Source organism: Oncorhynchus kisutch, linkage group LG16 (assembly GCF_002021735.2).
Source record: "Oncorhynchus kisutch isolate 150728-3 linkage group LG16, Okis_V2, whole genome shotgun sequence".
NCBI classification, from domain to species: Eukaryota; Metazoa; Chordata; class Actinopteri; order Salmoniformes; family Salmonidae; genus Oncorhynchus; species Oncorhynchus kisutch.
In genome coordinates, this window is record NC_034189.2 from 29,711,507 (window position 1) to 29,726,364 (window position 14,858).

A 14,858-nucleotide genomic window follows, 5' to 3' on the forward strand; every position below is an offset into this window, starting at 1 on the left:
AAATTTCTACTTGTAAAAGCTAGCCTTGGCTTTTCTAACTGCCTGTGTATGTTGGTTTCTAGCTTCCCTAAAAAGTTGCATATCACGGGGGCTGTTCGATGCTAATGTAGAACGCCATAGGATGTTTTTGTGTTGGTTAAGGGCAGTCAGGTCTCGAGAGAACCAAGGGCTATATCTGTTACTGGTTCTACATTTCTTGAATGCTTATTTAAGATGGTGAGGAAGGCATTTAAAAAAAATAACCAGGCATCCTCTACTGACGGGATGAGGTCAATATCCTTCCAGGATACCCGGGCCAGGTAGATTAGAAAGGCCTGCTCGCTGAAGTGTTTCAGGGAGCATTTGACAGTGATGAGTGGACCGATATAATGACCCATTACGGATGCAGGCAATGAGGCAGTGAACGCTGAGATCTTGGTTGAAAACAGCAGAGGTATATTTAGAGGGCAAGTTGGTTAGGATGATATCTATGAGGGTGCCCGTGTTTACGGCTTTGGGGTGGTACATGGTAGATTAGCTTTGCCTGCTAAAGTTAAGTGATCGTGATCAAAGTCTCAGACACAGTGAGGGGATGGGAGGTTTCGGTATCAATCTAAGAGCAAGCCTGCCTTAATGTCATGTAAATACTGTCAGATAACAACCATAGAAATCAACTCCAGTGCTACCCAGTGGTGTAAAGTACTATTTAAGTAGTTTTTGGGGGTCTGTACTTTACCATTTATATTTTTGACAACTTTTACTTCACAAAATTCCTAAAGAAAATAACATAATTTTCACTCCATACATTTTCCTCTGACACCCAAAAGTACTCATTACATTTTGAATGCTTAGCTGGACAGGAAAATGGTCAAATTCACACAAGAGCTTGGTCATCCATACTACTTCTGATCTGGCAAACTCGCTAAACACAAATGCATTGTTTGTAAATTATGTCTGAGTGTTCAAGCGTGCATCTGGCTACCCATAAATAAATACAAAAACAAGAATATGTTTCCGTCTGGTTTGCGTACTATAAGGAATTTGATATAATGTATACTTTTGATACTTAAGTATATTTAAAAGTAAATACTTTGACTACATTGTATTTTACTGGGTGACTTTCACTTGAGTCGTTCTCTATTAAGGCATCTTGACTTTTACTCAAGTATGACAATTGGGTACGTTTTCCACCACTGGTGATACCTTAAGCCAGTGAGACTCTGCCAAATAGATTTCCACAGTAAGTGTCAAACACTGCTGACAGATTGGCAAACAGATAAATGTGTCTGTGTGAAAGGATGTACTGTACGTGACAGAGTATGTGTGTGTCGTGTCAGTACTCACATCGTAAGCCCCAGCCTTGATCTGCTGGTACAGTCTGTGCTGGTCCTCGTCCCAGAAGGGAGGGTAGCCCACCAGGAGAATGTAGAGAATCACACCTGATGAGACAGAGACACAAACATGTCATCAGGATGATACCAATTATGAATAAATGTCATTTAAAAAATGATACTCAAATCTCAGCAAGAGGAGAAAGTACAATCAGTATGACCCAATAATAGTAATGGCTTTTAGTGACTTAAATCAGAGAATGTGAGCACCGCTCATCGCTCCACGTACTTTCCAACTGCTCCACTAAAAACCAATCCTCAAAAAATTTAAATGAAAAAAAATCAAATTTATCCACAATTTAACCAACAACCATCTATGTTTGTGACCACCTGGACCTACCATTTAGTTTAGAAGTATTGAAACCAAACCATATGGATTTGAATGTATTAAATCATTACAGTCTATAAATTGCACACACAGGCTGTGACTTACTTAGAATAAAATTAAATGATCAATTCCTTATTAGGCTCCATCTACAGTGCCTTTGAATGCATTTTTAGAAACATGGCCAGAGTCTGAAGCTTCGGGTTCATGCGATGGAGCCTGGAATAGCAGGCTCGCAGTGGAGAATAACCTCTCAGCGCTTGCAGAGCCACTGTGGATGCTAAATGTCTTTCGGGCCACTCTTTCCATTCTGGGCAGGGGTGTGTAGTTTTTTTTTTTCTGTAGGTAGGCCTAGATTTTAGGTAAAATAACCCTAACAAAACAAAAAGCTCCTTAAAAAAAAGGTAATATGCCAGGCCTATTCAATGATGGCATATTGTATAGATAACAGAACGAAAATGAACGAAACTTTAAAGAGATCTGATTTTTACTTTATAAATACTTTGCTACAATGACACACTCAGTTAGCTACACACCTCATTCCTTTCTGTTAACACCATCATGCTTTCGTGATACCCGTCTTTTCAGATTCCAAAATGATTATTTAGTTGTAGACACTACATCACCGACTCCATCATCTCTTGCTCTTGGTCCTCCTCATGTTTGCAAGTCACCTTGATTTATCAGTTTCTTTATGAAAAGATTTAGCACCCTAAATGACCGTGTCTAAAGCAAGGGGCTGTAGTAGCACACAAGTAGACGACAAATGCATGCTGGGCCGGGCATGCCCTGAGCTCGTGAAGTGAGCGCTACTGGAGCCGACGCGCCAGCCTTTTGGGAAACGAGCTCCACGCTCCAGTCAAATTGGGTACGCTCCACTCCTCGCTCCCAGCTCCACTCACATCCTCTGGACTTAACACAAGTTAACAGCTTTCATTGTTATACGGATGAGCAGATCAAGAGAGGACAGAAAAGGACTCCCTCTTCATAGACTCCTCCCACTATAAGGGTTTTCATCATGTCACCGTCATTGTGGTTACAAAAACAATCCAAGCACTTCAGCACTGTGTTGCTCATTTGCTGGTAGGTTACTGGGACGAGCTCAAGGGCCCTTGGTTGGTCAGCAGAGCACTAACGACACAAATAAGTCATTGTGGCCCAAAATTCAGAGACGCACAGGTTGTGAATGAGTGTGTGGTAGACATTAAAGCCCAGGTGGCCCTTGAGTTTATGTAATGAGTGGGCTGCAGTGATTAATTCAACTGGATGAACTCATTGTCTGTGTGAGAGCCATGTAGGTCCTTTGTAGTTGGTACTAGCCTTTAGCTCAAAGACCAAATAGATTGTTCCATGTTGGGAAGTTCCTTACCACAGGCCCACATATCCACAGGTTTCCCATAGGGGTCTTTCCTCAGGACCTCTGGGGAGAGGTAGCCTGGGGTCCCCGCAAAACCTGGAACAGAGATGAGATGTCATGTAAATGAACTACAGTTCCCAAAGATAAATGTAAAACAATACATCATAGTGAAACAATAGCTTGCTCGACATTGTGAATTATACATACAGTAACAGTCAAAAGTTTGAACACACCTACTCATTCACAGGTTTTTCTTTATTTTTACTATGCATTATGAAGGAAAGAAATTCGACACATTAACTTTTAACAAGGCACACCTGGTTAATTGAAATGCATTCCAGGTGACTACCTCATGAAACTGGTTGAGAGAATGCCAAGAGTGTGCAAAGCTGTCATCAAGGCAAAGAGTGGCCACTGTGAAGAATCTCAAATATAAAATATATTTTGATGTGTTAATTAAACACTTTTGTTGGTTACTACATGATTCTATATGTGTTATTTCATAGTTTTGATGTCTTCACTATTTTTCTACAATGTAGAAAATAGTAAAACCCTTGAATGAGTAGGTGTGTCCAAACTTTTGACTGGTAGTGTACGTACATTGCTCCAATAGCACAAATGCACAGTATTAAACGCACATTCAAATACAACATGACAATATTGTGTGGGTCTGTGTAGAGTGTGTGAGCGTGTGTATATGTCTCTTCACAGTCCACGTTGTGGTGTGAGGTGTTATTTTATACAGGCTTTTTTATATCTGATTTTACTGCTTGACTGAGGTACTTAATTTGGAAGAGACTTCCATGTAGTCATGGCTGTATATGTAGTACTGTGTATTTCCCAGAGTCTGTTCTGGACTTGAGGACTGTGAAGAGACCGGTGACATATCTAGGGGAATATGAATGGGTGTCTGACCTGTATGTTAGCTGTTTGAACAGACAGTTTGATGCTTTCAACATGCCAATACCTCTCACAAAAGAGAGGTAGTGATGCAGTCAATCTCTCCTCTACTTTGAGCCAGGTGAGATTGACATGCATGTTATATTTTAAGGGCCACCGTGCTGCTCTGTTCTGCGCCAACTATAATTTGCCTATGTCCATCTTTGTGACACTTGACAATATAAATGGGCAGTAGTCCAGGTGTGATAAAAATAGGGCCTGTAGGACTTGTTTTCTCGATTGTGATGTTAAGAGAGCAGAGCTTTATCACAGACAAACCTCTCCTCATCAATATGTTTTGACCATGTCAGCTTACATTATGGGTTGCAGTGATATAACTTGCTGTGGAAGCAGACATGTATCATTTTGAGTCATCAGCATACATAGACACACAGGCTTTACTCAAGGCTAGTGGTAGATCGTTAGTAAAAAAAAAAATAGAAAAAAGGGGCCAAGACAGCTGCCTTGAGGTATCCCAAAAAATTACCAGGTTTACGCTAGATGCGCTTCCGTTAGGTAACTCTCAATCCATGATATGGCAGAAGATGCAAAGCTATAACAGTCTGCTGCTGAAAAAACGATGATCGCTAATTTCAAAAGCTGCACTGATGTCTAACAAAACAGCTCCTAAATTCTTATTACAAATTTCTTACAGCCTATCATCAGTCATTTGTGTTAGTGTATTATATGTTGAGTCCCTTTCCTTATAAGCATGCTAAAAGTCAGTCGTTCATTTACTGTGAAACGGCATTGCATCTGGTCAACCACATTTTTTTCAAAAAGTTTACTAATGGTCGGTATCAGGCTGATTGTTTGGCTGTTTGAACCAGTAAAAGGTTGCTTTGCTATTCTTGGGTAGCAGAACGACTTTTGCTTCCCTCCTGGCCTGAGGGCACACACTTTCCTGTAGGCTTAGATTGAAGAGAAGGCATTTTTTCCCCCACGAAAGATGTCATTACTAGGTGGTTTGTCATTATTTAAAAAAATATATTGTATACTCTACCACACTCTCTTTACAGAATTAAAAATTAAAATGTCTTTCATAATTTCTGTTGCGTGATACGAAGGTTCATAGTTTGTTGGCATGTCATACCTAATTTTGCCAATGAAAAAAGTCATTAAAGTATTTGGCAACATCAGAGGCTTTTGTGATAACTGAGCCATCTGAGTCCATGAAGGATGAGAGTTCGCCTTTCCTCCCCAAAAAAAACGTAATTTACGGTGCTTTTTACCTTCATTCGTTATATAACTTATCTTTGTTTCGTAGAACAGATTCTCCTTATTTTTGTTTAGTTTAGTCACATGATTTCTCAATTTACAGTACGTTTGCCAATCGTCTGTGCAGCCAGACTTATTTGCCATTATTTTTGCCTCGTCCCTATCAACCATACAATTTTTCAATTCCTCATCAATCCATAGTAATTTAGCAGTTTTTTACAGTTAGTTTTTAGCAATTTCATAAATGTGTCAAGTGTGGCGTCTGGTTGCTCCTTATTACATACAACAGACCAGATACAGATATTATAAACTCAGCAAAAGAAGAAACATCCCCTATTCAGGACCCGGTCTTTCAAAGATAATTCGTAAAAATCCAACAACTTCACAGATCTTCATTGTAAGGGGTTTAAACACTGATTTCCATGCTTGTTCAACCAAAAACTATTAAATGAACATGCACCTGTAGAACGGTCGTTAAGACACTAACAGCTTATAGACGGTAGGCAAATAAGGTCACAGTTATGAGAACCTAGGGCACTAAAGAGGCCTTTCTACTGACTCTGAAAAACACCAAAAGAAAGATGCCCACGGTCCCTGCTCATCTGCGTGAATGTGCATTACGCATGCTGCAAGGAGGTTATATAGTAGTATAGTGTGTTTAGTGTGTTTTTTTCCGCAATTTCTAGCCCCTATGTTGCTCTAGCGCAGTGCTTCTCAATTATTTTCTGTTATGCCCCACCCTAGGAAGAAGTAAACCATTTGCGTCCCCCAACTCTCTGCCGTGACTGTAAATAGTATAATTTGTCTATAAAATTGTTATAAGTACACCTCTGCATAACATTGTATCCATTGTATTTGATACTGAAAAATAAAATGAAATATAATAAATAATACATTCAAATTGATCAGCAACATTAACTAAGGAGCACAATATATGAAACATTTTGACCTATAAAACTATTTGTGCTGATTTTTTTAAAATCAAAATGAGGGAGTCAGGATTAAATGGCTAAAATGAGCACGTTTTGCAGAGCACAGCTTTTCGAAGAGGGGTTTGAAGCATGATACTGCAACTCTCAGCTCCTGCTCAATGTTTAGCTGGGACCTGTACTTGGTCTTCAGTGCAGCAACAGCAGAGAAGCCAATCTCACAAAGATAAGATGTTGCGAAAGGAAGAAGAATGCCCATGGCCCTCTGCCCTAAGAGTGGATACTGCCTCTCTACACTCAGCCAGAATTCACTCAGTGTCTGTGATTGTGAACCTCAGTCTCAATGTGGAGTCAGACGTCATATCAATGAACTGGTCCTCCTCTGCAGAGCTGAAACTAGTTGGAGTTGGTGCATTGAAAGGATCTCTCACCCAGTCATATTGGGAACTGTTTTCAGGAAAGTACTTTTATTTTTGCAGCACTTGCGTCATCCAGCATGACAGAGACCATGTCTAATGCTGCAGGCAGTATCAGCTCCTCTGCTATGGAGTGGGGTTGTTGCACTGAGCAATTTGGTACGCCACCTTATATGATGCTAACACTGCTCGCTGGTTTACTAAAGTAGCGTTCACAAAGCGGGGACAATTGTTGGCAATATTTGGCACGTTTTCGCTGAAAAAAACTCAAGCGGCTTATCAGCGTGATTGAGGTGTAATGTCTTTAAGTGATGCCTTAATTTATTTGGCTTGATGCTGTCCGCTGCCAACATTTTTAGACACAGTAAACATACCGGTCTTTCCTCGTCCCCCACCGTAGTCACAGTGAAGCCAAGCGCTACATACACTTCGTCATATTTCCTCGTCTTAGGTTTCGGGAGACTTACACGTAGATGCTCATAAGGAATCGTTAGAAGGGAGAGTGACAAACACCCCTGATGACAGAGGGGAAATAATTCAAAGCATACTTCCTTCAGACTGGAATTTGGTATTAACTGATTTGACATATCTTTGTATTATTTATTGAGATACTTAGTTTTCAGGTGATTTTAAAATGACAAATAGTCCGTTTAAATAGTTGTTCAAATAAAATAAAAAAACTGGTGAGTGAGCGTTGTGGTTTTTCCATTTTAATATTATCCAAATGTTTTGGTTGCACCTCGACACACATCGGTTGAGAGTAGAGGTCGACCGATTAATCGGAATGGCCGATTAATTAGGGCCAATTTCAAGTTTTCATAACAATTGGAAATCGGTATTTTTGGGAGACGATTTGACGAGTTTTTATATTTTTTATACCTTTATTTAACTAGGCAAGTCAGTTAAGAACACATTCTTATTTTCAATGACGGCCTAGGAACGGTGGGTTAACGACAGATTTTCACCTTGTCAGCTCATGGGATCCAATCTTGCAACCTTACAGTTAATTAGTCCAACGCAATAACGAACTGCCTCTCTCGTTGCACTCCACAAGGAGACTGCCTGTTACGCGAATGCAGTAAGCCAAGTTAAGTTGATAGCTAGCATGGTTGATGATATTACTAGATATTATCTAGCGTGTCCTGCGTTGCATATAATCTGACTGAGCATACAAGTATCTAAGTATCTGACTGAGCAGTGGTAGGCAGAAGCAGGCGCGGAAACATTAATTCAAGCCAGCAGCTCTTCGTTGTGCGTCAAGCATTGCGCTGTTTATGACTTCAAGCCTATCAACTCCGGAGATGAGGCTTGTGTAACCGAAGTGAAATGGCTAGCTAGTTAGCGTGTGCTAATTGTCGTTGTGTTGCTGGTTCGAGCCCAGGGAGGAGCGAGGAGAGGCACGGAAGCTATACTGTTACACTGGCAATACTAAAGTGCCTACAAGAACATCCAATAGTCAAAGGTTAATAAAATACAAATAGTAGAGGGAAATAGTCCTATAATTCATATAATAACTACAACCTAAAACTTCTTACCTGGGAATATTGTAGACTCATGTTAAAAGGAACCACCAGCTTTCATTTGTTCTCATGTTCTGAGCAAGGAACTGAAACGTTAGCTTTCTTACATAGCACATATTGCACTTTTACTTTCTTCTCCAACACTTTGTTTTTGCATTATTTAAACCAAATTGATGTATTATATTAAGTTAAAATAAGTGTTCATTCAGTATTGTTGTAATTGTCATTATTACAAATAAATAAATACATTTAAATCATCCGATTAATCGGTATCAGATTTTTTTTGGTCCTCCAATAATCGATATCGGCGTTGAAAAATCATAATCGGTCGACCTCTAGTTGAGAGCCCTCCACTTTCTTAATATCTTTTTGCAACATTTCATTTGAAGGAAAGTGCTTTATTGGTGTGTGCGCGCGCTGCTTTTTAATACACTTCTTCCGAAGAATAATTGCATGTAGAAAATGTCCGGCCTCCCTGCAATTAACCTTTTTGACATCTGGCCCCTGTAAGATCATAATTGAATATCCCTGACATATACCATCAAGCATTTCATATTTTATCCAGATACTGACTGTCAGCACTAGGTAGTCTATAGCAATTACCCACAAGAATAGGCTTAAGAATAGGCTTTTGTTCGCAATGTTGCTGGAGATAATCCTGGAACCCCTGTGTGTCTCGTTTAAGAGACAGCCTATTAGAGGTCAAATGAATCCTTAATGCAATGTTTATGGGCCACGATTAACAAGCTTCCAAAACTTCCCACTGGAACGGCCACCTGGGGAACGTAGTGTGGCTCCCCGCCAGTGGAATGCAGCCTACTTCTCTAAAGAACTCAAATTCCCAGCATGCCCTGGGGCACCACCAGTGAACTGGGTAGATGATTCTCAGGTGACAGCCAGCCCAGGGGATTAGGATAATTAGTCTGCCATCCTGTGGGGATAAGCAGGCAAATGGCCCTGTTTATCCACCTAATAAAACCTGCACTATAAACCCAGAGAGCTGACACACCTCAAAGTCTCACGTCTCACACATTAACCAGGTAAACAAATAACATTTTATTTGTCACGTGCGCCGAATACAACAGTTCTACAGCCGTTATTTTCGGCTCATGTGACAAATAAAATGTTATTTGTTTACTTAGTCTTCAAACCCAAGGCTCCACAACCAGTACTGAAGCTAAGTGGAACTTACAGTGAAACCCTTACAGTGAAATGCTTGCTTACAAGCACTTAACATGTATTTTTCTGAACTGCATTGTTGGTTAAGAAAGTATTTACTAAAATAAACTGAAGTTTAAAAAAATGTAAAATAATAATTAGAGCAGCAATAAAATAACAGTAGCGAGGCTATATACTGGGGTAACCATTACAGAGTCAATGTGCGGGGGCACCAGTGTTTAGACCCAGGATCCTTAGCATAGTGATGAGCTTTGAGGGCACTATGGCGTTGAACGCTGAGCTGTAGTCAATGAATAGCATTCTCACATAGGCGTTCCTTTTGTCAAGGTGGGAAAGGGCAGTGTGGAGTGCAATAGAGATTGCATCATCTGTGGATCTGTTGGGGCGTTATGCAAATTGGAGTGGGTCTAGGGTTCCTTGGATAATGGTGTTGATGTGAGCCATGACCAGCCTTTCAAAGCACTTCATGGCTACAGACGTGAGTGCTACGGGTCGGTAGTCATTTAGGCAGGTTACCTTAGTGTTCTTGGGCACACGGACTGCTTGAAACATGTTGGTATTACAGACTAGGTCAGGGACAGGTTGAAAATGTCAGTGGAAGACACTTGCCAGTTTGTCAGAGCATAATCAGAGTACACATCCTGGTAATCTGTCTGGCCCTGCGGCCTTGTGAATGTCGACTAGTTTAAAGGTCTTACTCACATTGGCTAAGGAGAGCGTGATGACACAGTCGTCTGGAACAGCTGATGCCAAAGTACTTCTAACATTTGTGTGTCTTTAGATATTGTTTAGAATAAAACTCGGTCTGTAAAGCACAGTACATGCTTAGTTACACCCTGGGGCTATATAGTAAAACAACACATTTCATAGGGGTGAAAAAATATATAGAAGACAGGGAAGTCAATGTTTTTGACGACACTGGTCCCTTCAAGTATTGTTAAATTAAGGCAAGAAAACGGGTCCACCTGTGCATTTATAAGTTTTGAGTGTTGGGCGAAAAGTTTTTTTAAATGTACCACTTACTCCTGAAATTGGCACCAAAGAGACTGATGTTTTATTTTTTCATTACATACATCTCTGCTGTAAAATGTGCTAGAGAAAGTGTTCTCTTCAAACAGGTGAGGCCATTTTTAATTGTATAATCCTGTCGGAATTCTAGACTATTTTAGTGTAGAGAAACGTAAGTAATATTACAACTTTTTAAATTGTTTTGGTGCAGATTTCATGTGTAAGAGATGGGAATAATACTGTGAAATGTATGATAACACCTTTTAGTGTAAGCCATTTGAAAAGACCACCTGCAATTTCAGCCTGTGATGGAGTTTTGGCCTGCCTGGTGTCATCACCAAATTAGTTAGACTAATAACAAAGACTTCCAATTCGCTCTGCTAATAACAGTTCATTTCCCCCTCCCCAGTCAGACCACTCCCAGTCCTAGCAAAACGTGTGCTTGAAAAACAGCTTTTTGCTAAGAAGTTCTGTAAAAAAAAAAAATATTTTTAATGTTTTATTGAAAATAAATCACATTAATTGTTACCTAGAAACTTTTTGATATTTAGATAAAAAATTTCTGCATTGGACATTTAAAACAAGTCTTCAAATGATCGGCCAAGTTTGGGATCCTTGGTGATATTTGAACAGTTTTCTTACTGACTGGTACTCACCGAACCATGCCTGCTGATCTCCCTGCACCTCGATGGCCAGACCAAAGTCTGCCAACTTCACCGCTGCGCCCTTCAGCTTACTGGCTAGGAGCAGATTCTCAGGCTTGGAGTGGAGAGAGAGAGGGAGAGACAGGATTTCAAAACTTCTCATATAGCAATATACATGAAAATGAACATGTCCGCAATAATATATTATACAGTAGGTGTATTTTGTCTAGTATTTTGGGTGATATCCACACTGGGTTGTAAAACTTAGACGGTGGGTCATCTCACCATTGAAAAATGGTATGATCCCCACTATACCTACAAAAGTATGTGGACACCCCGTTTTATTATTGGATTCAGTTATGTCAGCCACACCTGTTGCTGACAGGTGTATATAATCGAGCACACAGCCATGCAATCTCCACAGACAAACATTGGCAGTAGAATGGCCTTACTGAAGAGCTCAGTGACTTTCAATGTGGCACCATCATAGGATGCCACGGTTCCAACAAGTCAGTTCATCAACTTCCTGCCTTGCTAGAGCTGCCCCGGTCAACTGTAAGTGCTGTTATTGTGAAGTGGAAATGTCTAGGAGCAACAATGTCTCAGCTGCGAAGTGGTAGGCCGAAAAAGCTCACAGAACGGGACCACGGAGTGTTGAAGCACATAAAAAATAATCTGCCTGAGAACGCTGCCTGCCCGAATGCATAGTGCCAACTGTAGTTTGATGAAGGAGGAATAATGGTCTGGGGCTGTTTTTCATGGTTCGGGCCCCTTAGTTCCAGTGAAGGGAAGTCTTAACGCTACAACATGCAATGATACGAGTGCTGAAGCGCGTAGCGCATTACAATCGTCTGTCCTCGGTTGCAACACTCATTACCAAGTTCCAAACTGCCTCTGGAAGCAACATCAGCACAATAACTGTTGATCGGGAGCTTCATGAAATGGGTTTCCATGGCCGGGCAGCCGCACACAAGCCTAAGGTCAGTAATGAATGGAGTTGATGAATCACGCTTTACCATCGGACAGTCTGACAGACAAATCTTGGTTTGTTGGATGCCAGGAGAATGCTACCTGCCCGAATGCATAGTGCCAACTGTACAGTTTGGTGGAGGAGGAATAATGCTCTGGGGCTGTTTTTCATGGTTCGGGCTAGGCCCCTCAGTTCCAGTGAAGGGAAATCTCAACGCTATTGCATACAATGACATTCTAGACCATTCTGTGCTTCCAACTTTGTGGCAACAGTTTGGGGAAGGCCCTTTCCTGCTTCAGCATGATGTCCACGTGCACAAAGTGAGGTCCATACAGAAATGGTTTGTCGAGATAGGTGTGGAAGAAATTGACTGGCCTGCACAGAGCCCTGACCTCAACCCATCAAACACCTTTGGGATGAATTGGAACGCAGACTAAGAATCAGGCCTAATCGCCCAACATCAGTGCCTGACCTCACCAATGCTCGTGGCTGAATGGAAGAAAGTCCTTACAACAATGTTCCAACATCTAGTGGAAAGCCTTCCCAGAAGAGTGAAGGCTGTTATAGGAGCAAAGGGAGGATCAACTCCATATTAATGCCCATGATTTTGGAATGAGATGTTTGACGAGCAGGTGTCCACATACTTTTGGTCATGAAGTGTAGGACCAAATTCCATTAACTAAATGATATTTTGGCACATTACTATGGCAATCCCCTCTATAACCCATTCATAACTTATCAGTACTGTGTAATAATGAACTCCATCGTGTCCCCTCCTGTGTCCCTGTGGGGCCATGCATGTTCACCGTCACCAAGCCTGCTTCTCTAGGGGAGCAGCTCTCTATGACTCAACGCTCTCACTCAACACACACTGGGGACAATATTACACCAGCTACATCAGTGTTGAGTAACAGGATTGACACTGATACTGACACAGCAAAGAGAGTGGACACAGCTTGATCTTCACAAAGATACACAAGTCTGAGTAATAAGCCACACGCCGTCAAGGCTGCCGTCCAGCCCAAGGTGCGGGGCTACAATGTCTGAGGTCGACAGTGACTCATGCATAGTCCACATCGGAATAGGAAGGGGAGGGGCTTAGAGAATAGGTTACAGGTTGAGGATTAACGCCGTTGCGTTATTAACGCCGTTTTCAAAGCGGCTTCTAGGAGTCTAAATTGGAAATAATTTCAAGAGAGATAGACTTAATGTAATAAACAGGAGATGTGAGTAGAAGCCGTTTCAGCCACTTTTTGGAGTGAAGCTGCTCTGCTTGTGGAGCAAATACATTAGTTACAGTACCTCAAGAACAGTATGTCAGTGGACTGACCACTTCTATGGCCTAGATCAGTGGTCACCAAACTTTTCTGAGTCAAGATCACTTTGAGTCAAAAATGCAAGACGAGATCTAACGCTTAGATTTTTTTTTTTTTTGGGGGGGGGAACTTAAAACGTAAGCCTATGCAACATTAACCAAGGTTTGTGCAGTAGGCTATAGGCTCAATACATTATCACTGCATATTGGCTATGCTTGAATTACTAGTTAGGCACAGCTGAGTGAGCATAATCATTGGCTTTAGTTTATTTTTACTGGACTGATGGCCTGAATCTGATGGTCAGTCTGAGGGGTGGGAGGGAGCGGGGGTGAGGCTGCCTCTCACCCGACTCACTGTCCCTCCCCTCTCGCTACCTTCCAGCTGATGGCGAATCTCAAGTCGCACTGCATGAATTCTGCCTCATGCACCAACTCATGTTGTTACGCCTACGACCGGAGAGAGTGAAATATTCCTCGATATTAAGAGAGACAAGACGCTAACAATAACAACGTATGATTATCGGAACACTTTGCTATACTCCTTCATTGCAGCTGCAGTGCTGGTTGTAGTGTGAGTGGAAGTAGGGAGAAGACGCATTTTATGGCTTATAAAAGTTTTGGAACAAAGTGTTGGGACATTGCTGAATAACTTAAACGTTGAGTCTCTCTCTAGTCATGTTTTTAAACGTTTTGAAATCTCAACAGTATCAACTTTGCTGTGAGTTCGATGGTTTATTTTTACAGTCTGGAAACTGTGTAGCTGGTGGTAGGCCTATAGGTGCACTTGATTCTCTGGGCCTGTCGGGTAGTTCTACCGTCAGACACGTGAAATGGTTGAAAATGGGAACACTGCCTTCCCGGTTCAGTGTACCTACCGCCAACAGCGAGAAACAAATCAAAAACTAGGAACGCAAGGCTTTACTGTTTTTTGTTACAAAAACGTTTGGTAATCGACTAGGAATACCTTGGAGATCAACCAGTCGATAGCGATCCACCGGTTGGTGACCACTGGCCTATATAAAGGAATCAATTCCTCAACATTATATAGCATCAAATCAAACAAGGTAAATTCATGATCATTCATTGGTGCAGTTAGTAGAGCATTTGTGAATTGTGATTCGTGCAGATCAGTGGGCGAGGACGGGGCTCACATGCTACGGGGGGGGGGGGGGGGGGGGGTAAGTGCAGTCAACAGTGCCATGCAGTCATTGCAAACGTCCCTACTAACCCAGCCTCCCTTCCCCACCAGAACATCATGTAACCTGTGTGGTGTGACTGGAAGGGGACAGTTAAAAATGTTTTAAAAATCTCAGCCTCATAACATCCATCATATAGACCAGGGCTATTCAACTCTTACCCTACCAGGTCCAGAGCCTGCTGGTTTTCTGTTCCATCTAATAATGAATTGCACACACCTGGTGTGCCAGGTCTTAATGCAGTCCCTGATCAGAGGGTAACAATGAAAGCAACGCAGTGGAACTGGCTTCGAGGTCCAGAGTTGAGTTTAAGGGCTATAGAGTCTTCCTTATAACACATCATCCCTAAACAGCTTTAAATAAATAATGTGCTTCATAACCAAATAGCTATTATGGAAGACTCAATGTGACTAACAATCCCTAAATGGGCAGATCGATACGTTGTAATCTAATCTAAACGCACATATGAGAG

The 14,858-nt window shown here is 41.4% G+C and overlaps 1 protein-coding gene across 12 annotated transcripts in view; it reads right to left on the reverse strand.

Annotated features, from left to right (window-relative positions):
- LOC109906605 (calcium/calmodulin-dependent protein kinase type II delta chain) overlaps positions 1 to 14,858 on the reverse strand; it is a 112,507-nt gene that overhangs the window by 23,629 nt on the left and 74,020 nt on the right. For all 12 annotated transcript variants that reach the window (XM_020504400.2, XM_020504391.2, XM_020504390.2 and 9 more), the window contains exons 7-9: positions 10,918 to 11,020; positions 3,065 to 3,148; positions 1,324 to 1,418 (exon numbers count right to left, since the gene is read on the reverse strand). In XM_020504400.2, the coding sequence (XP_020359989.1) occupies positions 1,324 to 1,418; positions 3,065 to 3,148; positions 10,918 to 11,020 (282 nt within the window). The remainder of the gene's footprint in view (positions 1 to 1,323; positions 1,419 to 3,064; positions 3,149 to 10,917; positions 11,021 to 14,858) is intronic.